General features: G+C 37.8%; 1 protein-coding gene across 1 annotated transcript in view; it reads right to left on the minus strand.

Annotated features, from left to right (window-relative positions):
- The window catches only part of cacna1c (calcium channel, voltage-dependent, L type, alpha 1C subunit), a 155299-nt gene that overhangs the window by 22968 nt on the left and 106684 nt on the right, over nucleotides 1–25647 (minus strand). The window contains 29 exon segments of the mRNA XM_051892297.1: nucleotides 52–189; nucleotides 1875–1922; nucleotides 4991–5074; nucleotides 5688–5771; nucleotides 6787–6897; nucleotides 6980–7138; nucleotides 7262–7463; nucleotides 7773–7919; nucleotides 8032–8084; nucleotides 8265–8372; nucleotides 8508–8595; nucleotides 10049–10155; nucleotides 10295–10354; nucleotides 10446–10575; nucleotides 10690–10822; nucleotides 11153–11222; nucleotides 11759–11879; nucleotides 12145–12259; nucleotides 12971–13091; nucleotides 13183–13384; nucleotides 13468–13693; nucleotides 15346–15506; nucleotides 15898–15924; nucleotides 16801–16891; nucleotides 19981–20153; nucleotides 21733–21836; nucleotides 23277–23479; nucleotides 23587–23736; nucleotides 24414–24553. Coding sequence (XP_051748257.1) covers nucleotides 52–189; nucleotides 1875–1922; nucleotides 4991–5074; nucleotides 5688–5771; nucleotides 6787–6897; nucleotides 6980–7138; nucleotides 7262–7463; nucleotides 7773–7919; nucleotides 8032–8084; nucleotides 8265–8372; nucleotides 8508–8595; nucleotides 10049–10155; nucleotides 10295–10354; nucleotides 10446–10575; nucleotides 10690–10822; nucleotides 11153–11222; nucleotides 11759–11879; nucleotides 12145–12259; nucleotides 12971–13091; nucleotides 13183–13384; nucleotides 13468–13693; nucleotides 15346–15506; nucleotides 15898–15924; nucleotides 16801–16891; nucleotides 19981–20153; nucleotides 21733–21836; nucleotides 23277–23479; nucleotides 23587–23736; nucleotides 24414–24553 — 3556 coding nt within the window.

A 25647-nucleotide genomic window follows, 5' to 3' on the forward strand; every position in this document is an offset into this window, starting at 1 on the left:
TTTGGACATGAAGTCTGGACCACAGTACAGTTACACATTCATTCTTCTCACCTGAAAGGATTTAATGAAGGTCCAGAGTAGCGTCCGAATGCCCTCTCCCCGAGACAAGAGCTTCACCAGCCTCATCACTCGGAACAGTCGAAAGAACGTGATTGAGATCCTGGCGTTATCTTCAGTGCTTTGGAGGCCCTTTTTCAGCATGACAGACACAAACATATGTATGTTCATGGGGAGGCACACACATACATATACACCATCTGTACACCACCAAGAACAATTCAAGGTGACACACACACACAAAGTTAATATGTCTACTACAGCATGTTAAACACTTCCACCAAGAGCAAACTACAGAGACACAGAGGATGTCTGGTGGCTTTATGAAAAAATGACAATTTTCAAAATGGATGCAAAGCATTTATAGATGTCCACCACGATACACAACACCCTTGAAGTAATAATCTTTCCAGCTAATCTAATATAATACATACCCTACAGCACTAACCTGACAAGGAAACATAACATATTCACAGGTGATATTAGAACACAGACACTAAACCACAGGCGCAACATTTAACTCATCCTTTATTTGTCATATAAGGAAGCCCATTTCCACCACATAAGAAAGAAAAAAAAAACAAATCATGCTTTGGTAAATCTTAATTATGACATAAAGAGTTATAATTATGACAAAAAAGCCAAAATTATGAAATACTAAGTTATACGTATGACATATAACATTGAAATTATGAAAAAGTCATAATTATGATCAACATTGACAAAAGTCAAACTTTTGACTGTCTCATAATTTTGACTTAATACATCACAATTTTGACATTTTATCTCATAAAGACTTACTATGTCTTTTTGTGTCTAATATAACTTTTTATGTCATAATTCCGCTTTACGTGATTGATGTTTTTTTTCTTATGTGGCGGAAATGGGCATAGTCATTTGTTCACCTTTCTTTAAAATTTGACCTTTTACTTCTATGGTATCTAAGTATCTACAGTACATAAAATTGCTGCTCTCTGTTTTAAAGGTGCACTCAGTTGTTTTTTCCCCATTAAAATAGCTTTACAAATAGAAATGAACTGTAGTTTTATAAATTTGTTAAAAATCATCAGCTATATAGAATAAAGCCATATCAGTCACCTAAAAAGTGGTTTTATTTTACATTAAGAGGGTGACCTCATAGAATTTGTATTTCCTGCCTCTGTGAAATCACATGACCAGCCGATTCTTGACAAGACCCCTGTTATCTGATACTTTAACTTAAAATAAATACTTGATATTTGCCTGACTACAAATAGCGCATTTCTTCAATGGCATCAGTAAAATTTTGCTTTGATATGACTCTGCATCCACACCATTAGGTGTCAGTATAAGCACAACATAAAAAAATGACTCAGTGCACCTTTAAATGTCTAATATCTACATCTGCACACACATAACCTGTAAAAACACATTACACAAACCAAGCAAAACTGAGAAAAAGCTTCATGCATGTAGACATCGCACAGGAAATCATCTTTTCACAAGCCCCCAGCTTATTTCAGAGCTCTGCCACACAGATGGTGAACTGTCACATCAGAGCTGACCAGCAGAGGCCGACACTGGACCACACACAGAGAGAGCGATGACCATGTGACTACAGCGCGCCAATGACAGGCATCGCAGCCTAGGGGAGGGGAGAGGTCGAGGCAATGGACACACTACCAGCATATACACGTGCCTGCCCAATGCCACAGTGATGAGAGAGAACACGTGCGTTCATGCCGAAGTCACGTGGTGAATGACAGGTGGTGATGGACAGGTCGACAAGGTGGCGGGGTGGAATGAGAGGTGGGGTTTTGGTTACCGTTGGTCCGTACCATTGGTCTTACCACAGAGGAGGGGGGAGAGGAGGAGGGGTCAGCTGGCTTTAAAGAAAGACAGACAGATGAAAGCTATAGCAGCGCCAACCACCCACTGTACACCTGTGTGAGTGTGTGTGTGGGAAAATGTGTGTGAAAAGTGTCCATCAGTGTGGTTTGGCGAATATCTGTTGGGTCTTTTGCAGGAGGGACGCCTCATAGCACATCTGTCTTTCTGCCAGCTGAGGGCGCTACAGCACATGGTCCGTGTGAGGAGGAGCCATACGCTGTTCTGCAGCCGTAGACTGGAGGATGGGTAGGTGACACACGCAGACACATGCACAGATTTGACATCTCTCACAATCCGAGTCAAGAATCTCTCAGAAGCTCTATCACGGTGTGTGTGTGTGTGTGTTGCAGTGTGTGACTGTATGTGTGACTGTATGTAGGTGTGTGTTGAATTTCTACATGCAGAGAAACTGATTTCTAAATCCTCTGCAGTGCCACGATAGGCTGAAATGTCTCTTTATATTTTCATGCTTTTAGTGGCAATGACAACTAGATTGTTTAAATAATGTTGTTGCGGTAGAACTGCAGAGGATCTGGCAACCCCAACCATGCATGTAGCACACACATTACAGAACTGGGTCAACAGTATAACTTGTTCCAAATGTGCATCTGTGAGACAGTTACCATGATAAAATCTCCACACAGAACCACTTTCAGAGGACTGCTCCATATCACAGATATTATCTCACATTGCACAAGTATAAAGATTTGGCACACACTGGTAAACGCTGCCCCCTGGAGGTTACAGTCATGCCCATCAGTTGGCTGACACTCAGCGATAACTTCAGTTGTTAGGTGAATCTCACGAAAATAAATTTCTTGTTCATATTTCATATTTTCAATTAAAACAAATCAAGAAACTACATTTTACATAAGACAAAGACAGCCAATCAATCAATCAGTCAATCAGTCAAAATAACCACTTTTCGATCTATTTATTTTAAATAATCAATTTAATATTTAATGTAAACACAAATCATAGTGGTATTTGCATGATGCATGTTGTATTAAATTTATGCACATTTAAACCCACTTCCCTCAATAAATAATAATAATAATGGTTAACTTTACATTTATTTATTCATTCTAAATAAAGAATTGAATATTTAATGTAAACATAAATTGGATGTGGTATGTGTTGCACTTAATTTCTGCTTATTGTAAATAAAAATGAACTTTCTCTATTTATAACATTACTATTTCTTTCTTTTTTTTAATTTTGGGGTAAAATACGATCAGGACATTTAATGAGATTCCCTCGTTGGTCAATAGGAGTTTTCTGAAATGTGTTTTAGGCAATTAAGTTCAGTGATTGTGGTCATATCAGTCAGCCAACAGCTAATGACACAGGGAGCAGGCCTACCCAGAATGCTGTGCGGGTGTACAAGTGTACCAAAGAAGAAAGAGAGAAGAGACAGAAGAAAAAAACACTGAAAAAGGGGAGAAAAATGCAGAACAGAGAGACAGAAAAGAAGAGGCATTCATAGAGAAGGATGCAATGTGGCATCGTCAGCAAGACAGAGCTGGCAAACACTCCCATCTCTCCACCCCCCGCTTCTGTCCAATCAGACAGCGCGAATCAGACAGCGCCTCCAACAGGCAGGGAGGACAAAGCACTGAGAGGAGCAGAGCGGCCTCAGGGGGAGGAGGGGTTACATTAACGCTTTTCTAAGGGAGAACAGAGTCGTCCGGTTTCACTCTAATCTCCTTATAGCACTGAGAGGAGGGACTGGCTATCAGCACGGATTCATCAGTTTCATTTCAGATCACTAATCAGATTAATTAACAGGTTAATGAAGCATGAGAAAAAAGTGCTCAGAGTTTTCTCAAAGAAAAATAAGGGGGAGGGGGAACCAAACAATCCAAACACAATGCTGGGACAAAAGTCATGCCTTTATATCAAATCAGATGCGGTATGAAGAGAAAACTCCAACCAAATCAAACCCAGTCAGTGCTGAAATGGATGTGTATAGCAAAACAGGGGGTATATCTCCGGCACAACTGCTGTCAATCATAAATGACCTTCATTAACGCTTTTTGATCAGAGAGCCCAAATCTTAAAATCAACACATACCTTAAAGCATATTTATGTAGCTTCATATTCTCAGAAGATGGAGGACATGTTTTCATAACTTTTTCTAATAAATAGTAACAGATTAAACCACTAGTAAAGGTTTGGGGTCAGTAGTACTTTAACAGTTCAACAAGGATACATTAAATTGGTTAAAAGTGACAGTAAAGGCATCTGTAAAGTTACAAAAGATTTCTATTTCAAATAAATGCTTTTTTTTGAACGTTCAATTGATCAAAGAATCATGAAAAAAAAAGATCACAATTTATTAATATTAAGCAGCACATGATATTAATGAGAAATGTTTCTTGAGTACCAAATCAAACTTTTGAACAGTAGTGTACTTGTAAATAAAAACATAGGGGCAAAGATAAAGTGCTATCTGAGTTATATTAACTACAGATATAAAAAGATGCATTTTCACGGCAAGCATAATGCACAGATGCAATATTTTGACAGGCATCAGATTTAAACAACATTAATAAAATTAATATTTGCTACATTTTACAAGTGATGATTTTCAGATGATTTGACCTCATATGCATTTTTGCTGTTTACACATATAAAACAAGGATGTACCAGATCTAAATTGGTTGACAATATAAATGAAGAAAAGTGAATACTAAACTATGAAAGTGGATGTAAAACATTGAAATTAATACCAATATGGAGGGGGAAATGAGTATAATCTGGGCTCTTCTGTCAAAATGAGTTTGAAGGTTTATGAATTGATTCAACAGTGAAGAAACATTTATCAGCATTTATTGACTTAAGGGCAACGTTGATAAGACTGACCATCCATCTTAATGTAACTGATTGTCAAAACAATTTATCAGTCTATATTGATTGTGCAGCCAGAATATATCACCCTGAGAGCTATACAAGGTCATTCATGCCTATGTGTGCGGGTGGAGGGTTAAAGCAACTCCATCTTTGTTAGTGTGGGAGGGTTATGGGGTGCAGGCAGGCAGATTGAGAGAGAGAGATTACTTACGTTAACCTCTGTGATGGCTATATCAACAACACTACCCACTACAATAAGGGCATCAAACGTGTTCCATGCATCAACAAAATAATGCTGGACGGAAAAAAGAAAATGAAAAAGAAAAGGAGAGAGGAGAAAATAAGGAAGAAAACAGTTACACATGAACATTTAACTCACAGAAGACATGAGGAAAAAAATCATAAAATCAAATGACGGGTGTGAAGAAATCAGAAAACGAAATCAGAGAATCCCATGATGACCTGGGACCTGTCATGCTCCACAACATCCATCAAAACCACCCTGAAAAGAATGGCCGGGACTCCTGGGTTAGTTCAGGTGTGACTGTTAGTTACAGCAACAAAAAAACATACATCACGGCCTGGAGGATGAACACAAACTTTCGCTCTCTCTCTTTCACTGGCCTACTGAAAAACGCTCCTGTTCGAACCGTTTTTTTTTTTTTTTTTTCTTGCGCGGGTGCCCTAAATAAACCTCTCACCACCAGAGGGCGACCTGCCACAGCAGCCATCTTGCCATTGGAACAGGAAATGAAGAGTTGGAGGAGACAGCAGGAGCAGAGAATGGCAAGAAGCACAGGGGAATGAAAGACAGCAGAGATGGACAGGAGAGCAAAAGAGAGAAAAAGAGGTGGGAAAAGAAAGAGAGAGAGAAAGAGAGAGAGAGAAAGAGGTGGCGATGTACTTACGTTGATCTCACTCAGAATGACGTCTATAATGCTGCCAATTACGATGAGGAAGTCAAAAACATTCCAGGGGTCACTAAAGTAACCCTACACAGGACGAGGGGAAGGTGGGGGTGAGGGGTGAGAGAGGGCAGTTAGAGAGGCAGAATTGACCATAACTAGCGCTGCCCGTACCCATGATGCATGAGCACAGTCAACATCCCAAATGCTCGTTAGCCAATCACCATTCAGCACAACAAAATCAGCTCAGCTAGACTTTCAGGACTGATTAAATATATCCATTTCCACAGGAAAATGCTCTTTGAATTGTGTTGATGCTCTTGTTTACTGGGAAAAATGGCTTTCAGAACGCTAGAGGAATTCTGAGAGCACGTCTGCTTCTTCCTGTGAGTAATTCTGAGCGGATGGCATCTCTACTGACACCATCTTTACAATATCTGATTTGTGCTTAATAGAGCAGGAAAACCTTTAATGGACTGGAAATGGCTGCCAAGTTATGCAAGAAATAAAACTCTTTAAACACTAACTGATGGAATTACTGGCTGTCTATTTCTTAAGGCAGGCGATGTAACTCATTTCTGAAGAAGAGCGTGAGAGAGACTATCATTTTACGTTACATTCATCTCAGTCCTCATCTGAGGCAAAGCTAGTGATTATAGTAATAGCCATATAGGGTAAATAAGTGAAATGTGACATTTCTAATGATAAGCAGAGTGTTATCCACTGTAAACTGTGCATTTTTATAAAACAAAACAAAACAAAACAAAGCAAAAAATAAAAACATAAGCAAATGAACAAAAAACATCTAGCCTGGAGGACAGCTGCAAAAATTGGTTATTAAATGGCACAGCAAAAGAACACAAAAGCACTGATAATAAAGTACTATACAATGCATGCTGGGACAACTATATTAAGAATAGCTCATAGTCTAATCATCTCAAATCTGATATTTAAAAAAAATAATTTTAAAGACTTAATTTTGAGTATTTCATGGACACAAAAGCCTAATAATAAATCTATATTCGCTGGATAATTAAAACTTTTTGGCTCTGCTCATATACAGTAATGCTTAAAAACATGCAGTGTATGTGTGAGGGCGTACCCTGGGTTTGAAGGCGATGAGTTTGAGGATCATTTCCACAGTGAAGAGGCCGGTGAACAACATATTGAGGATATTCATGGCTTTGTTGAAGGACTGAGATTGACCATGATGCTGCAAACAAATAAATTTATCAAAAAGTTAAGGATTTGTGTATTTGTCTGTATGTATTAGTTCGGTTCCTGAGCATACTGACCTGCATGGCCAGGCAAATGGTGTTGAGAAGAATGAGGGTGAACATCAGGTACTCAAAGTAGGTGGAGTTCACCACGTACCAAACCTTGTACTGATACGGGTTCTTGGGGATGTACCTGCGCAGGGGACGAGCCTTCAGGGCATATTCCACACACTGACGCTGTACACACACACAGAAACACACAGACATATGATCAGTAACACTTTCTGTATTCCTGGAGAAATACTATAAATTTCAACCATCATCCAAAACATTCATTTCGATTTATTGGCATCAGTCTACCTGGTTCTTGTCCAGCTCACAGTTTTTGTACTCTTGCTCTCCCTGCTCCTGAAATGTCACAATGACGAAACCTACAAATATGTTCATCATGAAGAAGGCGATGATGATGATGTAGATGATGAAGAATATAGAGATGACCACACGGTAGTTGTAGATTGGCCCAACATCCTCTGTATGGGAGTCAATGGCTCTGTAGAGGAGCCTGTGGGAGGACAGAGAACTTCCTGTCAGTGTCTTGAATCACTGTTTTCAATTTATTTCTGTGTTACTGAATGTTTACTTGAATAATTATATGAAAATACATTTTAAATATATTAAAATAGAAAACACTTATTTTAAATTGTAATTATATTTTACAATATTACTGTTTTACTGTAATTTTGATCAAATAAATGCAGCCTTGGTGAATATATATATATATATATTCCAAGGCTGCATTTATCTGATATATATGTTTGTGAAATATGTCTATGAGCATGTGAGTAAGTGTGCGTGTGTTTGTGATTCGTACGCTGGCCAACCCTCAAAAGTGGACACAGCAAACAGAGCCATCATGCCCTGCAGGACATCATCAAAGTTGAAGTCACTATTCTCCCATGAACGCAGAGCTTTCTCTGGCTTCCCAACATTCCCATCCTTGTACAATATGTATGACCCCCTGTAACACAAACACACACACAGTGCACGCATATACATATGAATTAGCTTTAAGCTGTTTTTTTTTTTTACTATAAATGTATTATAAGCTTTGTAAAGACACAGGACGTTACCTGCACTCGGCCTGTGTCTGTTTAGAGGTGTCTGTGCAGTAGAAGAATTTGCCCTAGAAAACAAACATTAGTTCACACACATGGACTGATGTGCCAACAGCACATACAATGCAACAGCTGGGTTCCAGAATTGAAAATCCCATTCATTTTCTCTATAGAGAAATAGATTTTTAGCAATAATGTAACTGTTCGCTCTGTTACCGAAGTATGTGTTGAGAGACAGCAGAACTTGCCTTGAAGAGTTGAACACCAATACAGGCAAACATGAACTGCAGCAAAGAGGTGACGATGACGATATTCCCAATGGTGCGGATGGCTACAAACACACACTGGACCACATGCTGTGGACGCAAACAAAGCTCTCAGATAAAATAAATGTTCATCACATTCATCACAATATATGGAGAGTACAGGTCAGAGTCATCTGAACAGTTTTTTGTGTGAACTTTCTGTGAATAGAAGAGAGAGCGACTCACTTTGAGGCCCTTGGCTCTGTTGATTGCTCTCAGGGGCCTTAATACCCTCAGCACTCTGAGAATCTTCACTACATTAATGGCACTTGACCTGTGAATCACAGCACAGTTCAGCACCACCAATCACACTGACTAATTACTGATCATGTGACCTACGCACAACACTATAGAGAGATGCAGATGCCCATGGACAACAGGGGAGGTAAGATTCCCCTGTACAACTCCATATTAATCTTAATTACAATGGATATGACCATTTTAAATGTATAGATTAACCGCATTAATGCAGTCAAAAGTTTTGTTTTATTATAATTAAAATAAAAATATACATGTATTTAAACATATACATCCTCTCGCCCAGAGAGGGGAAAAAAAGAGAGAGAGAAAGTGAGCAACAGTGTCGAGATTCAGTCTTCAATTTAATGTTGTTGCAGGATGCTAATTATTTTAGTGCCAGCAATTCGGAACAGACATCTTTATTGGCCCAGTTTTATTTTAATATTATTTGGATACTATTATAGTATTTATTAAAATTATTAATTAGCATTCATGTTTATATTTTCAGTTTTCATTTTAATTTTAGTTTAAGTTATTTTTATTTCAGTTTTTATTTTAGTACTTCAATTTATAGATTATAGATTATTTATAATTTTATTAGTTGCCAAGGCAACATTTAAAAATTCTATTATAATTTTTGACCACAAGGTGACGCTGTCTCAACTCAAACTTTTTGAGTGCCTTCAGGGCATGGTGCTGATGACACTTACTGAGTTCTGTAACGATACGCCAATGCGTTCATTAAAAATATATAGCATTTTACAACAATATTCAAAATGGCGGACACCCAAAATAGCCAATATTGGAAAATTGGGTATCGTTCGACTCGACATGCTACACCAAATCTAAACAGACTAGTTTTGTAATTTTTGGCCAAACCATTCAGAAGTTATAAGCAAAAATAACCATTTTTTTCATACCTCCTGACCACTAGGTGGCACTGTGCATGTACCCTCAGGTCATGGTTGTCATAACACACACCAAGTTTGGTCTGAATATAAAGTGTTGCGGAGATATAGGCCTAGCTTCACATCCATTTTAGTGTACTCTTTGTCGAATTTGTTCACGCGTTATTCGAGAACATTTTGACTAATCAATAGTTTTGTCTTTGATCTGGTTCAATTTTTCGTGAGCAACGCTCTAAGAGGAGTTAGAAAAAGTAGTTTTTTTAGGAAAATTCAAAATAGCGAAAGTTTTTCCATTTATTATTTATATTTTATTTAATTTAAGCTTTATTTCAATTACCAAAAAACTTGATTTTTAATAGTAAAAAGCAAAAAAAAAAAAAAAAAAAAAAACAATGGTAAAAAGATTTCTAATAGTTTCAGTTTTTGTTAACAATAACAGCACTGGATTGGCGGGACATGAACTGAATAGCATTTGATTGGACATTGGTATTAAAAAGGGTTGCATTGGATAGGTTATTTGTGACATGAGAAGCAGTAGTACTGGTTAGTTTGTCAGTTAGTTTGGAAAAAGGTACTTACTGAATTCCAGAGGAGATCAGAGACACACTGACCACCACCAGATCCAAAATATTAAAATAATTTCGACAAAATGAACCCTTATGTAGGAACGCTCCATACGCTGTCATCTGAGAGGAAAAGCAGACAAATGGAGAGACAGCGAGGAATTAGATGAGTATGAAAGAAACTCATGAGAAGGTTATAGTAGGAAAGATATTATTACCATGAAATGAACTGGGACACATTTACCTTTAAATGTAAATTTACCTTTAATATGATCTCTATGGTGAAGATTCCTGTAAACACGTAATCTGCATAGCCTAGAATCTAGCAGAGAAAAAGAGAGACACGCACCTATCAAAGCTCCATAACAGCAGCGCTACAAATATGATGTACATGTCAGTGTGTTTGTGTGTACCCGATTCCTGAATGAGTCATTGTTCACTGGGTCCTCCGCTGCCAGTGAAATACTGCTCAGCAGTATAAAGAACAGGATTAAATTGGTGAAGATGTTGTGGTTTACAATCTTATGACACAAAACCCTGAACCTACAGAAGAGAGAAAGAGGGGGTGGGGGAAATGGGTTTGAGAGACATTTTTAAATGTGGACTCAACAGATGTGAAAATCAAGGTCTATAGGTGTGTATATGTGCTTTCCATACTTGTTACTGGGGCTGAAAATAAAGAAAGCTCTGGCTTCTGGCATGGGGACGGCTTTCTCCTTCAGCTGAATGTCAGAGAGTGGACGTGGACGAGGACCTACTGGCATCTCTGGCTCTTCCTCATCCTCCTCTCCTGCTAAAAAGAACAAACAAAAGAGAATTTTTGGAAAAAATTCGATTAACTGCATCAGACACTTCATCCCTCAACAGCTCCATAGACGTCTTTGCATCACTGTAGATGACCCATGTCATCTGAAGGTGACATGGGCCGGAAAATGTAGTGAACTTGGGGGAAATCAACAGCAAAGAGAAGGAGATCTTTTCTCAACTGAAAAACAGTTCACATAGAGTGCTCCCAGAGCTGAATAAAAACAGGCCTGGGCTCTTCTGTGGAATTACTTCTGACAGTTTCCTCAGTTTTTTAAAAATATATATATTTTTTTAACACTTTCTTTTAACACACCTGGGAAATCGTTCACAGGATATGGATTCTTCTCCTCGTTCTCCTCCCCTGTGTACTCATCTATGTTGATCTAAATTCAGAGAAGCAAACAATAAAAAAACTATTTTAAAAAATGTTATCATATTATTATAAAATGAATATTTAGAGATAATAATTTAATTAGAGTAATATAATTATATTTAAAATTATTACTAATTCTAATATTTCTTGGCCCAAATTACTGGAAAATGTGAATTAATCCCAAAAAGCTTAATTAGACAATTATTAGAATTATCTTAATAATAGATACTTTTCTAAAATTTTCGAGAAAGTCCCTGCGCATCTAAATGTAAATGCCTGCGTATTTGTGTGGTCTGTATGTAATTTTTTTCTCCACAATAGACAATGCATTCAGATTTATTGTCAATTTATTTTCTCCTTTACTTAGCTTAATATTCAGAAACAATATAAATGCACTACTGGGTACTACTGGGACTATTGGTTATTACAAACAATAATTTGAACATTAGTGTTTTTTACTTGTTTTTGTTGCCACTCTATTATGCACTATATTCCTATTATTGCTTTAATCTGTGTTTCTACAGTATGTGGCCTCTTGCTAGTGACCTTGGTGGCAGTTGGTGTCTCTCCATCAGAGGTGATGGATTTTAGTTCAATCTTTTCCTCTTTCTTTTCATCCTCCAGAGGTGGTTTCTCAGATTCCTGGCGCTTCTCGGGACTAGCCGTTCTGTAAGACAGTAATCACGTCATAAATGTGTGCATGTGCAGCTTTATGGTCCCACTAAGCACCTGTATTTACAGCTCTTCAGAGGGGCGAAAACACTTCTGTAAAATGATACTTAATTTCCTCAATGTTAAACTAATGAAGTCATAACCGATACAGCCTTAATGAGCTCATTAGGCGGGAGACAGGAAATCCTCATAGGAAGGTTTTATAGGCCCTTTAGACCATCTCAAAGCATTGCACTCATGTCAAGTGTAAGTCACTGAACCTGGCCAGTTTCTTCCTCTCTTTCTCCTCCTCTTCCTCTTTCTGTGCTGATGTCAGACTCTCGGCGTCTGCCAGGTTGTCCACGGCAATGGCCAAGAAGACATTTAGGAGGATGTCTGTTTAGAGTTCAGGAACGTCCAGGAACCGAACTATCAGTTTTATAATACAGAGTTGCTGCACATTTTTTAAAGACACATTTAAGACTTTTGAAGAAATAAAAATCAATTCTGTACAATAGGGGTGTGCAATACTGACAAAAAAATTATATCTCGATATTTTCAAAGTTGTTGATAATAATTAGATTTAGTGTGATGTAATATTGTCACATGAACAAGCAAATCCACAAAGAAAGAATAATAAAAATAATATGTACGCTAATTAGACAGTTTTAATTTGGTAAATAATTTAGATATGTCTAAGTGTCATCTAAAATTTAAGATCTCTCATAAGTAAAAATAAGACTTTTTAAGGCTTTTTATGGCCTTAAATTTTAAGAATCTAATTTAATAATTTATAAGACTTTTAAAGGATCCTTTTTTAACGATCCCTGTAATATTAGAAACATCATGTCAGATGCATACACATAGCCATTATGTTAAGTCTGTGTTTTAAGAACTAGTACGAGCAACTTGCAGTTAGTTAGGGGCAATCAGTCTTACTTTTCGGTATCAAATTAGACCAATTTACGATATTTTTATGTAACTGACGTTAAAAAGTTATGAACAGTCTTAAAGAAAAAAGATAGGATGACTAACTTGAAAGACTAGCCTTAGCAGTTTATGCAACCGACACATCATGTTGTGTTAAACAGGTGTTTTTTAGGATACAGTTTCCACAGATGAAGAGGATGATGAAATAAATGCAGACGAGCATGCCAGGAAAGGAGGGCCCTCCATACGCCATGATGCCATCATACATCACAGAGTTCCAGTCCTCACCGGTCAAAATCTACAATCACAAAATAAATTCATGTCAAACATGGGTCCTGTTTAAAGACTTGAATTGAAAGTGTGTGCTATGATTCAGACTGTGACAGAACCTGAAAGACGGTGAGGAGAGACTGGGGGAAATTATCAAAGGTGCTGCGGCGTGTCTCATCGAAGTTGAACTTGCCACCAAAGAGCTGCATTCCGAGCAGACTGAAGATGATGATGAACAGGAAGAGCAGCAGAAGCAGGGATGCAATCGAACGCACTGAGTTCAGCAGAGATGCCACCAGATTACTGAGAGAGTTCCAGTACCTGAGAATGGACAGTCAGAATTAATACAAAGTCACACACCACAACTAACAAAAAACACACACACACGTGTCTAGAACACATACCTGGTGATCTTGAAGATGCGGAGCAGACGTACGCAGCGCAGCACAGAGATGCCGAGGGGTGACATGATCTTGGTCTCCACCAGGATGGTCTCCAGAATCCCACCGCACACCACAAAACTGTCGAAGCGGTTAAAAAGGGAGACGAAATATGCCTGTAGGCCCAGGCTGTACATCTTCAGCAGCATCTCACCGGTAAAAAGAGCCAGCAACACCTTATTGGCGATGTCTGTAGGCACATAAACAACACATCCATTCACTTTAAGATTTATACAGATTCAAAAGTTTGCTGTCAGTCATTAAAAAAAAAAAAAAGAAATAATACTTTTATTAAGCAAAGACTCATTAAGTTGATCAAAAATTACATTAAAGGCATTTATAATATTACAAAAGATTTATAATTCAAATGTTCTTTGGAACTTTCTATACATCAAAGAAATGTATCATGGTTTTTCACAAAAATATTAAGCAGCACAACTGTTTTCAACATTGATAATAATAAGAAATGTTTCTTGAGCAGCAAATCAGCATATTAAAATGATTTCTGATGGATCATGTGACACTGAAGACTGAAGTAGTGATGCTGAAAATTCAGCTTTGCCATCACAAGAATAAATTACATTTTAAAATATATTCAAACAGAAAACAGTTATTTTTAATTGTAATTTTTAATTGTAATTTATTGTATTTTTGATATATATAAATAAATGCAGCCTTGGTGAGTGTAAGAGACTTATATCAAAAACATCTGAAAAAATCTTTGAACAGTAGTGTACATTGAGTGGATCCGAAAAAACAAGTATAGTGTGACGTTACACAGAATCAACATTGTGTTATTTATTGAAATATCTACAGTAATGAAGCTTTATTAACAGAGCAGTCTTGGTCGGCCAAGTATTTTTCATTTTGTCTATAGACATTTCAAATCATTTTTCAGTATAGATAGACCAAACCAAGGCTCTGAGATCAATCACATAACAACATTTTATGAGAGGGTTTTATGAGATTAGATGGTCACCGCTGAGCTCTGAGAGACTGTAGAGCAGAGATGGGCAACTTCGGTCCTGGAGGGCTACTTTCCTGCAGAGTTTTATCTCCAACCCTAATAAAGCACACCTGAATGAGCTAATCAAGGTCATAAAGCTACATGTAGCAAAGCCACTGGAAGGCAAGCCTGCAACCTTTAGCCAAAAAAGTGTAACGGCTAATGCTAACGCTCCGCCTCTGGCGGTACGCAGGGAAGGATACCAGAGGCTGTTTTTTGAATGGATGTCAATGGATGAGAGGCTTCACTATGCTGATTAAACAGCTTTTGTGGGGAAATAGCTAATCATTTAATTAATCGACAGCCTGTTTGCTAATCTTCAGCATGTTTTATACTAAAAAATACTTTTGTTGGGAACTATATATAGATTTTAGCTTGATAAAAATGTATTTTTTTAAGAGAAGGCAGACTAGGGTATGTTACGACTGATGTCATCGCCATTACACGATAGGCTGAGAGGTGCCGCACATGATTAAGTTAGCCGTTACGCTTTCTCCAATGGTACAGACCCTCTCATCAATAGACATAATATGCTCTCATCTCCCTATAATATACAATCTCTGACAGGTAGGTGAGTCTTTTTTTTTTTCAGGGTTGGAGCAAAACTCTGCAGGACAGTGGCCCTCCAGGACCGAAGTTGCCCATCCCTGCTGCAGAGTGATACGAGACATGGGAGACATAAAACTAGCACTGCCAATAAAAGGGAATTAAACTAATTACAGTACAGTATATCAAGCATACATTATTACAAATATTTGACCACTCAGAGCAGCATTGTTTTATATTTCAATAATTACAGTATTTTAAAATGTGTACAGTATTGTTGTCTTGAGTACCTTGTACATTGGTGAGCCAGTCTGGCTGCTTGTGGTGCTCTGAGGCAATGGTAAGTGTGTTCAAAAATACCAGGAAAATCACCAGCCAGTAGAACACATTCGACTTCACTGCTGCGCGGCACTTGCGCCGACATAACCGATTCCACCGACGTGAATATCGACTGCAAATACAAGGACAGAGAGAAGAATATAATATAAAAAATTTAGAATTCAAAGTATGTGCAACCTGATTCTTCAACCTGCCATTCTTAGCAGCTGGGATAAATATCCTTTCAGTATTCACTAAATGCACTTTCAGGAAACATAACAACTATGTGTGCTTCTCACTGGCAGTGTTAGGAAATTCTGCTGCTCTGAATTCTTTCAGCATCTATAGCAAACAAGGCTGAATAACTCTGAACTTGTTAATGGATATGCAGCCACTGATTAGAGGGCAACCGTGATGATCAAAACACAACACTGGCATCAAAACACAACAAACACACACACACATATATGTGAAGAGAGGCAAGGAAGGCAGCCTTGCCTTCAAACGGTATGTAATGTACTAACCTGAATTTGGATTTGGAGATCCTATTTCTGGAATGGAAAACAGAATGTATTATACATACAGAACAGACACGACATCATGAAGGACAGTGTTTCCACAGAGACAGCAAAACTGGGGGGGCAGTCAGGTGGACCTGCTCATACATCATTACTATGTTACAGCGCCCCCATGTGGAACAAAAGATGATGAGCAGGAGCAACTGAGTGGCACCCACAGATAGATAGATAGATAGATAGATAGATAGATAGATAGATAGATAGATAGATAGATAACAAAATGTAAACACCATAGCAAACAGGTCTGTTTCTGTTCAGTGTGCTGCATTGGCTTGACAGAAGTTGACAGAAGTCAGGAAAGACTCAGTTTACGGGAATACATTTTTTTTCTGTTTAACTTTGTATTCACATTTGTGAGTAATTCAACAGTTCTTCTGATTTAACTGTTTAATAGATTCACTCTGTGAATAATTTTCATTATCTGTGGGAATGTTTATACTGTACAGTGTATAATAACTATTATGGCTTTTATGTTCCTATCTGTGTTTGTGACATAAAACACTGATCACTGACGGGGCAGATCAGCTGGAAAACAGACAACAGCAACAGATGTACAGAGAGAAAATGACACTGAAGATCACGGGAGTGCCAAGAGCCGCCCACTGGGCCCTGCTGACCTCGCCTGCCAGCTTGCTGGCTTTAACTTGGGACTAGAGCTAAAACTAGAGCTCAACCTTACTACTGAGATTTTTTTGTAAATGTCTGAATACTGAAAAGAATATGTCTGAAGAGAATTAAACATGGAAAAAAGATTAATATTGGAATTAGAGAAAAGCAAAGGAGATGATCAGGAAGTAGAGCAGAAGGAAGAGGAGAAAAGAGGAGGAACGGGATGCTGTGGGGACTTACGCCATGCGGGTACAGCAGGTCTCTCCTTCCATGTCTCCAGCTGGAGCATTATCAGTGTTCACTGACTCATTTTCACTGGCCGGCATACTCACTGCACGAGAGGGAGAGGGAGAGAGAGAGAGAGAGAGAGGAGAGAGAGAGTGATGAATTACCAGTAAAGACAATACTCATTGCTCATCAAAGGCTGGTTTCACACGCACTCACACACACACACAAGCAACTGACTTCCAACCTGTAAAGAACCCTTACTTACACGCTTACCCTGACACATTGACAGCAGAGATTAGACCAGGGTCCAAAATGAACAATTACTAAATGACAAATGCGAATAATCACAATGTTTTCTTTCCTATGTTATCGACAAGTGCAGTTTCACTGAGAAACAGAGACTAGCTAATTTTAAGTATGATGCTGTAAATATCATAAATCTGGTTGTCGGTAATATGCAAATAAAAAAAAAAAAACTGAATAATCTCAAATTACAGTCATAAGGACAAAATATAACAAAATCCTAATATATAAACACAATTGTTACTGTGCCAATTCTTTATAAACAGACTCAACAGTCCAGATGACAGCCAAGCCAACCTTTTGTCTTTATCAATGCTCAGACGTGACCTTTAACATTTAAGATGAACATTTAAGATGAAATATGTGAGAATATGTCCCCCAGAAAGTGCTTGCAAAGAATACCACACTTCATCAACAGACACATACTTACAACATACTATACTGTTCGTATAGTTTTATGGGTGTTGAACCTATGAACAGATCTTGATTAAACCAGGCCTCAAACAGCATAAAACCAAACAAAACAAAAAACAAAACAAAACAAAACAGTTTGTCATGTAAAAGATTCTGTTGCCAGCCAAAACTATGCTAATCTACCAATCAGCATGCAGGCCTACAATTCCATCTCATTAACATGCACAAGGGGCGGGGTCAAGCAGGGTCTCTAAATTCCATGCTGCATTCTCATTGGCTCTGACCTTTTTCCCTAATTCTATTTCTCAGATAAAAAAAAATAGCACATTATCAACCAGAATACACCACCCTTGGAAATGGGATTATGGGATTATGTTTGATTGGATATTCCGAGAGAGGATTACAGATGTCGAACAGTGACATTACATCATTAGTACACTGATTATGTATTTTGAAAATTAATGTATTTAAGATGAAAATGATTGTTACTAGAAGTAATTTTTACTTCTTGTTTTATTAAAGATACACTAATGCAAAGCTAGCGTAGACCAATGGGGAGAAGCAACATGAGTCTGAAAAAAAAAAAATACATCCACAATACTTTGCATTCTATCTCTATGAACGTCTCACAATGGCTGTCAAAAAGAAATCACAACCTCAGAGTCAGAACCATCTGGACCGTGATGTGCACAACAGAACTGTTTCTGTCTAGGCATCACATGCAGATCACATCGGAACAGGAGTCTGATGTGTGACTGAAATTGAATACAAAGCACCTGATTCTGGTTAAAATACCTGGAGAAAAAAAACAACAACAATAACATGCTAGTTATAAGTCCAGATATTTCAAACAGAAAAAACTACCACCCCAAAAGAGCAGTGAGTCCAAATTTCAAAACTCTCAGATCTTCATGCCCATCATCATTCAGAAATCTAAAATATGAAGAACTGATCAGGGAGTCCCCATCACCCTCCGTACCCAGATTGGAGGGTGAGGACGGGTTAGGGGTCAGTATAAAGGTCTGGGGGGCTTGTTGCACTTTTGCCATGCAGACGCAAAAGTAAACCGTGGTTGCTATGGAGACGCACACGCCTTACGAAGCAGAGCCGCTTTTTTCTTCACCGCTCCACGGATGTACTGTAAACGATGAGTCTTCCCTGAAAACAACAGAGCAAGACTCAAACAGTCAAAGACAGACACATTCACAAGACACTAAAAGAGAGGGAGAGACACCACCAGTCCCCTCCATCCTGAACAATTATCATTGAGCACGGCAGTCACACCCAACTCAAGACACTTGACACAAAACACTTAACATAAAACATCACTGTTGATACAAAAAAATACAAATAATCTGTTGCATTAATCAGGTGCAGTTCCATTTTGTGCCACCAGATGTACGTCAGCATGTGGATTAGAGTATATCTGAATATTCTGTGCGTGTGTGAAAGTGTTTTCCCATGTGATCTCAGGCTGGACTGACAATACATAATCTCAGGCTATGAAACGCCGGAGTCAAAAAAAAAAAAAGTCCAAAAACACACACACACACACACACAAACACGTCTGTATATATATCCCTGCAGGAACTCCCCCATCTATTATTCTTAATATAGATGAATTATAATTACCCTAAACCAACTCTAAGCCTAAAACTGGCATTTTTAGACATCTCGCTCGATCAAGATCACTATCTAGATCCTCTATGAAACTTTTATCCTTATGGAAATATCCTCACAAGAAGGTTTAGTCCGCTTCTGTTTGCTGCTTTTATCCCTAATAAGGATAGCAAAACCAGTCCACACACAAGCACAAGCACAAGCACAAGCACAAGCACAAACACATCCATCTATCCCTTCGAGTTTTGGTTTGTGTTGAGTTTCTGATGGAGAACTCTCATCTGCAACAATAATCTATAACATATCTGAAGTATAGTAATATGAGCTAATGATTTATATCTGTCTCAGTAAGCAGGATGAGGTTTTGTCCACTAGAATTTGGCAGCCAGTCTGCACAATAAATCTTTTAGGGTGAGCTGCTATTTATTTTCAAATGGAAAACAGATACATAAAAACTAGCCAATAGGCAAATTTGTTTCTTTAAAGAATATTACTCAAAATCCACACAGTGTTTCTAATATTTTCAGGATTGTTTTCACATGTGGAGAAAGAGACTGTACATAAGCCTAGCTGCGTGAAGTTAGGCCGTAATCATGCTTGAAGGGCCAGAGATAAAAGAAAAAACATATTTCATGTAGATTTTTATAGATTTGGAAGTATTTTCAGATTAAGTATAGATTAAAGCAATCCAGTCAGTTTAACATTGTAACACTTAAAGCATTTCAATGTCCTCGTTTGCATTTAAAATTAATATATTAATATAAAATTAATATACGCTCTCGCAAACATCTCAGATTCTAACAACCTATGAGCAGATCAATTCCCAACCCTGGTGCTTCCCTACTTCATACTTACGATTTCTAGGCTTGTCGTCATCCAGTCCCTCGTCGTCATTCTCAGGGTCGATATCCTCCGCCTGCGTGATCCAGTCCAGGTAGCCCTTTAGATCCTCCTCCAGTTGCTGCTTCTCACGGAGCTTCTGGAAATCGCCGCGAGCTTTGGCCTTTTCTCGCTCTTTAGAGAACTCTCTGAAAAGAGGAGAGACTTTCTCTAAATATCCATCCCATAAAATGAACAGACTAAATTAAAAAAAAAAATTAAAGAATTATTTTAAAAGTACAATTGAATATTAAAAATAAGTTTTTTAAAAATAATTAAAGTCAACATAAAATAGTATTCACTAGTTCACTATATACACTAGTTTTTGTAATAAGTGTAATACGTCACCAAGGCTGCATTTATTTTATCAAAAATACAGTAAAAACATGAATAATGTGAAATATTATTATAATTTAAAATAACTGTTTTTTACATTAATATATTTTAAAATGACTCCAAAATGACTCCAGTAATTTTCAGTAATTACTCCAGGAAAATAATGCCAGTCTTCAGTGTTACGTGATCCTTCAGAAATCATTCTAATTATGTTGATTTAATGCTCATGAAACATTGAACATTGTGCTGCTCAAAACAACAGCATTTATTTGAAATAGAAATCTTCACAACATTATAAATGCCTTCAGTGTAACCTTTGATAAATGACAATATATCCTTGCTGAACAAAAGTATCAGTTTCTATGGAAGCTTGTTTCCACCATTAAAAAAAAAGGAAAGAAAGGTAATTGCGACTTTTTATCTCATAACTCTGACTTTTTTTTTCAGAATTTCTGAAATTTCAGAATTTCAGAAATGCGTGTTATAAAGTCATAATTGTGATATAAAGTTAGAATTGTGTGATATAAAGTCAGAATTGAGTTATAAAGTCAGAATTGCGTGTTATAAAGTAATAATTGTGTGATATAAAGTCAGAATTGCATGATATAAAGTCAGAATTGTGAGATATAAAGTCAGAATTGCGAGATATAAACAATTCTGAGAAAAAAAGAAGCAATTGCGAGTTTAAATCAAGCAATTCTGACTTTATAAGCCACAATTGCGAGTTTATATCATGTAATTCTGACTTTATAAGACACAGTTGCAGGTTTATATCACGCAATTCTGGCCTTATAAGACGCAATTGCGAGTTTATATCATGCAATTCTGACAATAATTTGCAATTGTGAGTTTAGATCTCGCAATTCTGAGAAAAAAAGTCAGAATTGTGAGTTATAAAGTCAGAATTGTGTGATAAACAGTCGCAATTACCTTTTTTTATTTTTTTATTTAGTGGCAGAAACAAGCTTCCATAAGTTTCTTTAAAAACAAATCTTACTGACCCAAAACATTTGTACGGTAGTGTATTTCTTGCATGAAACAGAACAAGATAATTAACAAGAAAATCACTCACAATGACATTATGAATGTGAATTTAATTCAATAGGGTCAATGCTGATTTCATGTTGACTTTTGGGCACATTTCAGAGAAGTTTGATTAACTTCATAGCATAGTTGGCTATAAAATGCACACAAGTAATTAGACATTAGAGTCTCATCAGAAACTAATTTTTAATAATAGAAAGAGAAAAAGGAAACAAAACACCTCTGATTCTTTTGTGTTAAGCACAAGAAGATAACAGAGCTCTCTCACACATTCTCTCCGACAAAGGATAAAAATTAAGTTAGAAAGAGAGAAAAAATATGGAGAGAGAATGAATGAGTGTCCCTTACCCGCTTAAAACCCCAAGAACCAAATTAAGAACAAAAAAGGAGCCAATGATGATTAAAGTGACAAAATAAAGCCACGGCCAGGAATTCCCTACAGCATCATTCACCTGGGAATGGAGGGAGGGATTGAGTATGGGGAGAGACAGGGATGGATGGATGGAGGGGTACAGAGTTGAAGAGGGATGAATGATTGATTAGTATGTGTCTACATGGGCAGTGCTACACAAACCCTCTGTGGCTCGATCAGTCCCAGTGCTTTAAGAAAGAAAATGTTGGATGGTTCGGTCAGAGCTTGTTGTGTTGTCCACAGAAAACACACACACTCAGCACACAATGCTTACCCGCTCAACACACCCAGAACCAGATTTAGAACGAAAAAGGATCCAAAGATGACCAGACTGACAAAATAGACCCACGGAAGCTCATAACCCATGGCATCCTGCATCTGAGACGAGGAGGGGACAGTTAGAAAAAAGAAAGAAGAGCAGAGAGACAGTCAGCAGAAATGAGTGCAGTGAACAGCACATGCTTGTCCCTCAGAAACCCAGAACATCAAGCAAACCCATGAAGCATAAAGCATCTTCAACAGAGAGAAAGACAGAGAGAGAAACGTTCAGCTGAGTCTGTTTGACTGCGTTAAAAGATGTCATCAGGAAAACCGTCAATCACTTTAAGTATCTGGAAGAGTGCAGAAGACTGAGATACAGTATAGATGGCCTGTAGAGATCAGCAGTGATATAATCACACACACAGGGCTCAAAAGGATTTTTTTTTCTGCTAGCGAGACGGGCAAGTAGTTCTGATTTTTACTTGTCTTGAAAACATTTTCAATGGCCCCACCATACAAGAATGTTCAATGTTTATTTTTATCAACTGTTTTATATATTAGCTAGAAATAATTATATTACTAATTACATACTAATGGCCAGATTTACTAAACAGGGCAAATTAGCATGAGAGTGCAATTCCAAAAAAGCGCCGATGTGAGTGGAAAGTTCTGCAAGTAGTGTGATCTACTGACAACTAGCAAATTAAAGAACAGACGCAGCCGGACCATTTCCATAATGACCAACGCAATCTACCAAGAGCAGCGGATATTAGCATCTGGTTTAAGACATGCTTTTTTGATGATGTATGATTTATTTAAACACTCTCCTCTTATACATCTTGTCTGAAAGGAAAACTTCAACAAATGCATATGCAATAAGGCCAGCCGCAAAAACATTATACTTTATAATGTTTTTATAAAGTATAATGCTTTAAATGTTATGCATTTTATCTGGCAGGTAATCATAATAGTCCTGTTGACAATTGTATGTTCTAAAATGCCTAGTTTTTGTGTAAAATCCTATGAGAAAATTTCCATTATGGTTACATTGGGATTCCCTTTAGAAATTCCAATAAGGTTCCTATATTTAACTAAAGACACTGGGAAATATTCCTAACCGTACCCCATTCATGTGCTGTGCATGTCTCTCTGTACTGGACCATGTTTGCTCATGTGTATAGTCAAAAAGTGTGGTGTGCCGTTACTGGAGCAGACTCACCCAGTACAGGACGTCAGTCCAGCCCTCCATCGTGATGCATTGAAACACAGTCAGCATGGCAAATGCAAAGTTATCAAAGTTCGTGATTCCATCATTTGGACCCTCCCATCCCATCTTGCACTCCGTTATGTTGGGTGGGTAGCAGTGTCGTCCATGGGCAGTGCTTGGGGCGCAGGGGGCCGGCTTCTCTTCAGAAATAGGACCTGGACGAAAATAAGATTTTGTCAGTAGATCTGGGTAAAGACCAGGGGCCAATGACTAGAACAAGGGAGGAACAAATGCTAAAGAACAAATGCTAAAGAGTCCTGACCTTTGAGGAAAAAACAGGTTCTGTGCATCTTGCCCATGAAGAGCTCGAGGCCGATGATGGCATAAATGATGATGACGAACAGAACGAGCAGAGCGATGTGCAGGAGGGGAACCATGGCTTTAATGATGGAGTTCAGCACCACCTGTAAACCTGCAACCACACAGGAAATTAATCTAAAACAAACCCTCTAAGTAATCATTTTCCTCATGGATATTTTTCTTTGTTTTATGTGTGAAGTGCAAAGTAACTGTTAATACTTTGAATATGATTAATAATAAAATGAGCATATACAGTCAGCTGATCATGATCAGGATCTCAATGTGAAGTGAAGCCAGAACAGCTTACAATGGATGGTCAATTACAGTAAACAGTTTAACAGTCATTATACTTAAGTGTCGTAAAAAAATATTTGACTGCAGAATAAAGCAACTGCCTAAACAGAATCAAGTATTCCAGAGAGACGCATAATAATAACGGGTAATGAACAGTCGCATTCTGGACAAAATTGCCAATCAAAAAGGAAATGGATTTGCCTACACAATAATAAAAAGCTATGCTTACACCTGCTGATAACAACAGCTTAATAGAGTTTTGACTCCTGAATTTCTGGGTTGTGATTACTGAATCTACATTTTGTAGAATCATTTCAGATCCTCCTACAGAAAGGAAATTTAAATTCATGTTCTCTCTGTTTCTCAGCCCTGACTCATGAACGACTTACTCAGCAATCATCAGATGAGAGAGAGAGAGTATGTGTGTGTGTGTGTGTGTGTGTGTGTGTGTGTGTGTGCGCGTGTGTGTGTGTATGTATGTGTGCGTGTACTCACTAGGTACTCCAGACACGAGTCTCAGAGGTCTTAACACTCTAAAGGCTCGCAGGGCTTTTACATCAAACCCTGCAGCCTTGCCTCCCATTGAAGTCCCACCGTCACCTTTAGTGGCCTGCTCTAATATTGCACTAAAGAGCCTGAATGAGAGAATGAAAGAGGAAGTTACTGACTCATTATCATTTTATATTCCAGATTGAAAAATATTTTAGCTAATTAAAGTAATTTTTTGTTTTAGTCATTATATAATAGCAGTCTTGACTTACTCAGGATGCAGCATCATCTATAATATGACTGGAGTCTTTAAACATTCTGGATTTTTTAAAATACTATTTGAAGCACTATTAATAAGATGTACCTTAAAACTCAATTTAAAAATAAAATAAGATAATTTCAGCCCTTTTTTTTCTATTTTGAAAAGTGAACTAGACTATTTGATAACCCCATCCAATTTTCAGCAGGTCCTGGAAATTAACTGTATGTTCAGATAAAAGTCACCCATTGTCAGCAATATATATATATATATATATATATATATATATATATATATATATATATACAGTGGGTACGGAAAGTATTCAGACCCCCTTAAATTTTTCACTCTTTGTTATATTGCAGCCATTTGCTAAAATCATTTAAGTTCATTTGTTTTCCTCATTAATGTACACACAGCACCCCATATTGACAGAAAAACACAGAATTGTTGACATTTTTGCAGATTTATTAAAAAAGAAAAACTGAAATATCACATGGTCCTAAGTATTCAGACCCTTTGCTGTGACACTCATATATTTAACTCAGGTGCTGTCCATTGCTTCTGATCATCCTTGAGATGGTTCTACACCTTCATTTGAGTCCAGCTGTGTTTGATTATACTGATTGGACTTGATTAGGAAAGCCACACACCTGTCTATATAAGACCTTACAGCTCACAGTGCATGTCAGAGCAAATGAGAATCATGAGGTCAAAGGAACCGCCTGAAGGGCTGAGAGACAGAATTGTGGCAAGGCACAGATCTGGCCAAGGTTACAAAAAAATTTCTGCTGCACTTAAGGTTCCTAAGAGCACAGTGGCCTCCATAATCCTTAAATGGAAGACGTTTGGGATGACCAGAACCCTTCCTAGAGCTGGCCGTCCGGCCAAACTGAGCTATCGGGGGAGAAGAGCCTTGGTGAGAGAGGTAAAGAAGAACCCAAAGATCACTGTGGCTGAGCTCCAGAGATGCAGTCGGGA

The sequence above is a fragment of the Ctenopharyngodon idella genome, chromosome 4 (genome assembly GCF_019924925.1).
Source record: "Ctenopharyngodon idella isolate HZGC_01 chromosome 4, HZGC01, whole genome shotgun sequence".
Lineage (NCBI taxonomy): Eukaryota > Metazoa > Chordata > Actinopteri > Cypriniformes > Xenocyprididae > Ctenopharyngodon > Ctenopharyngodon idella.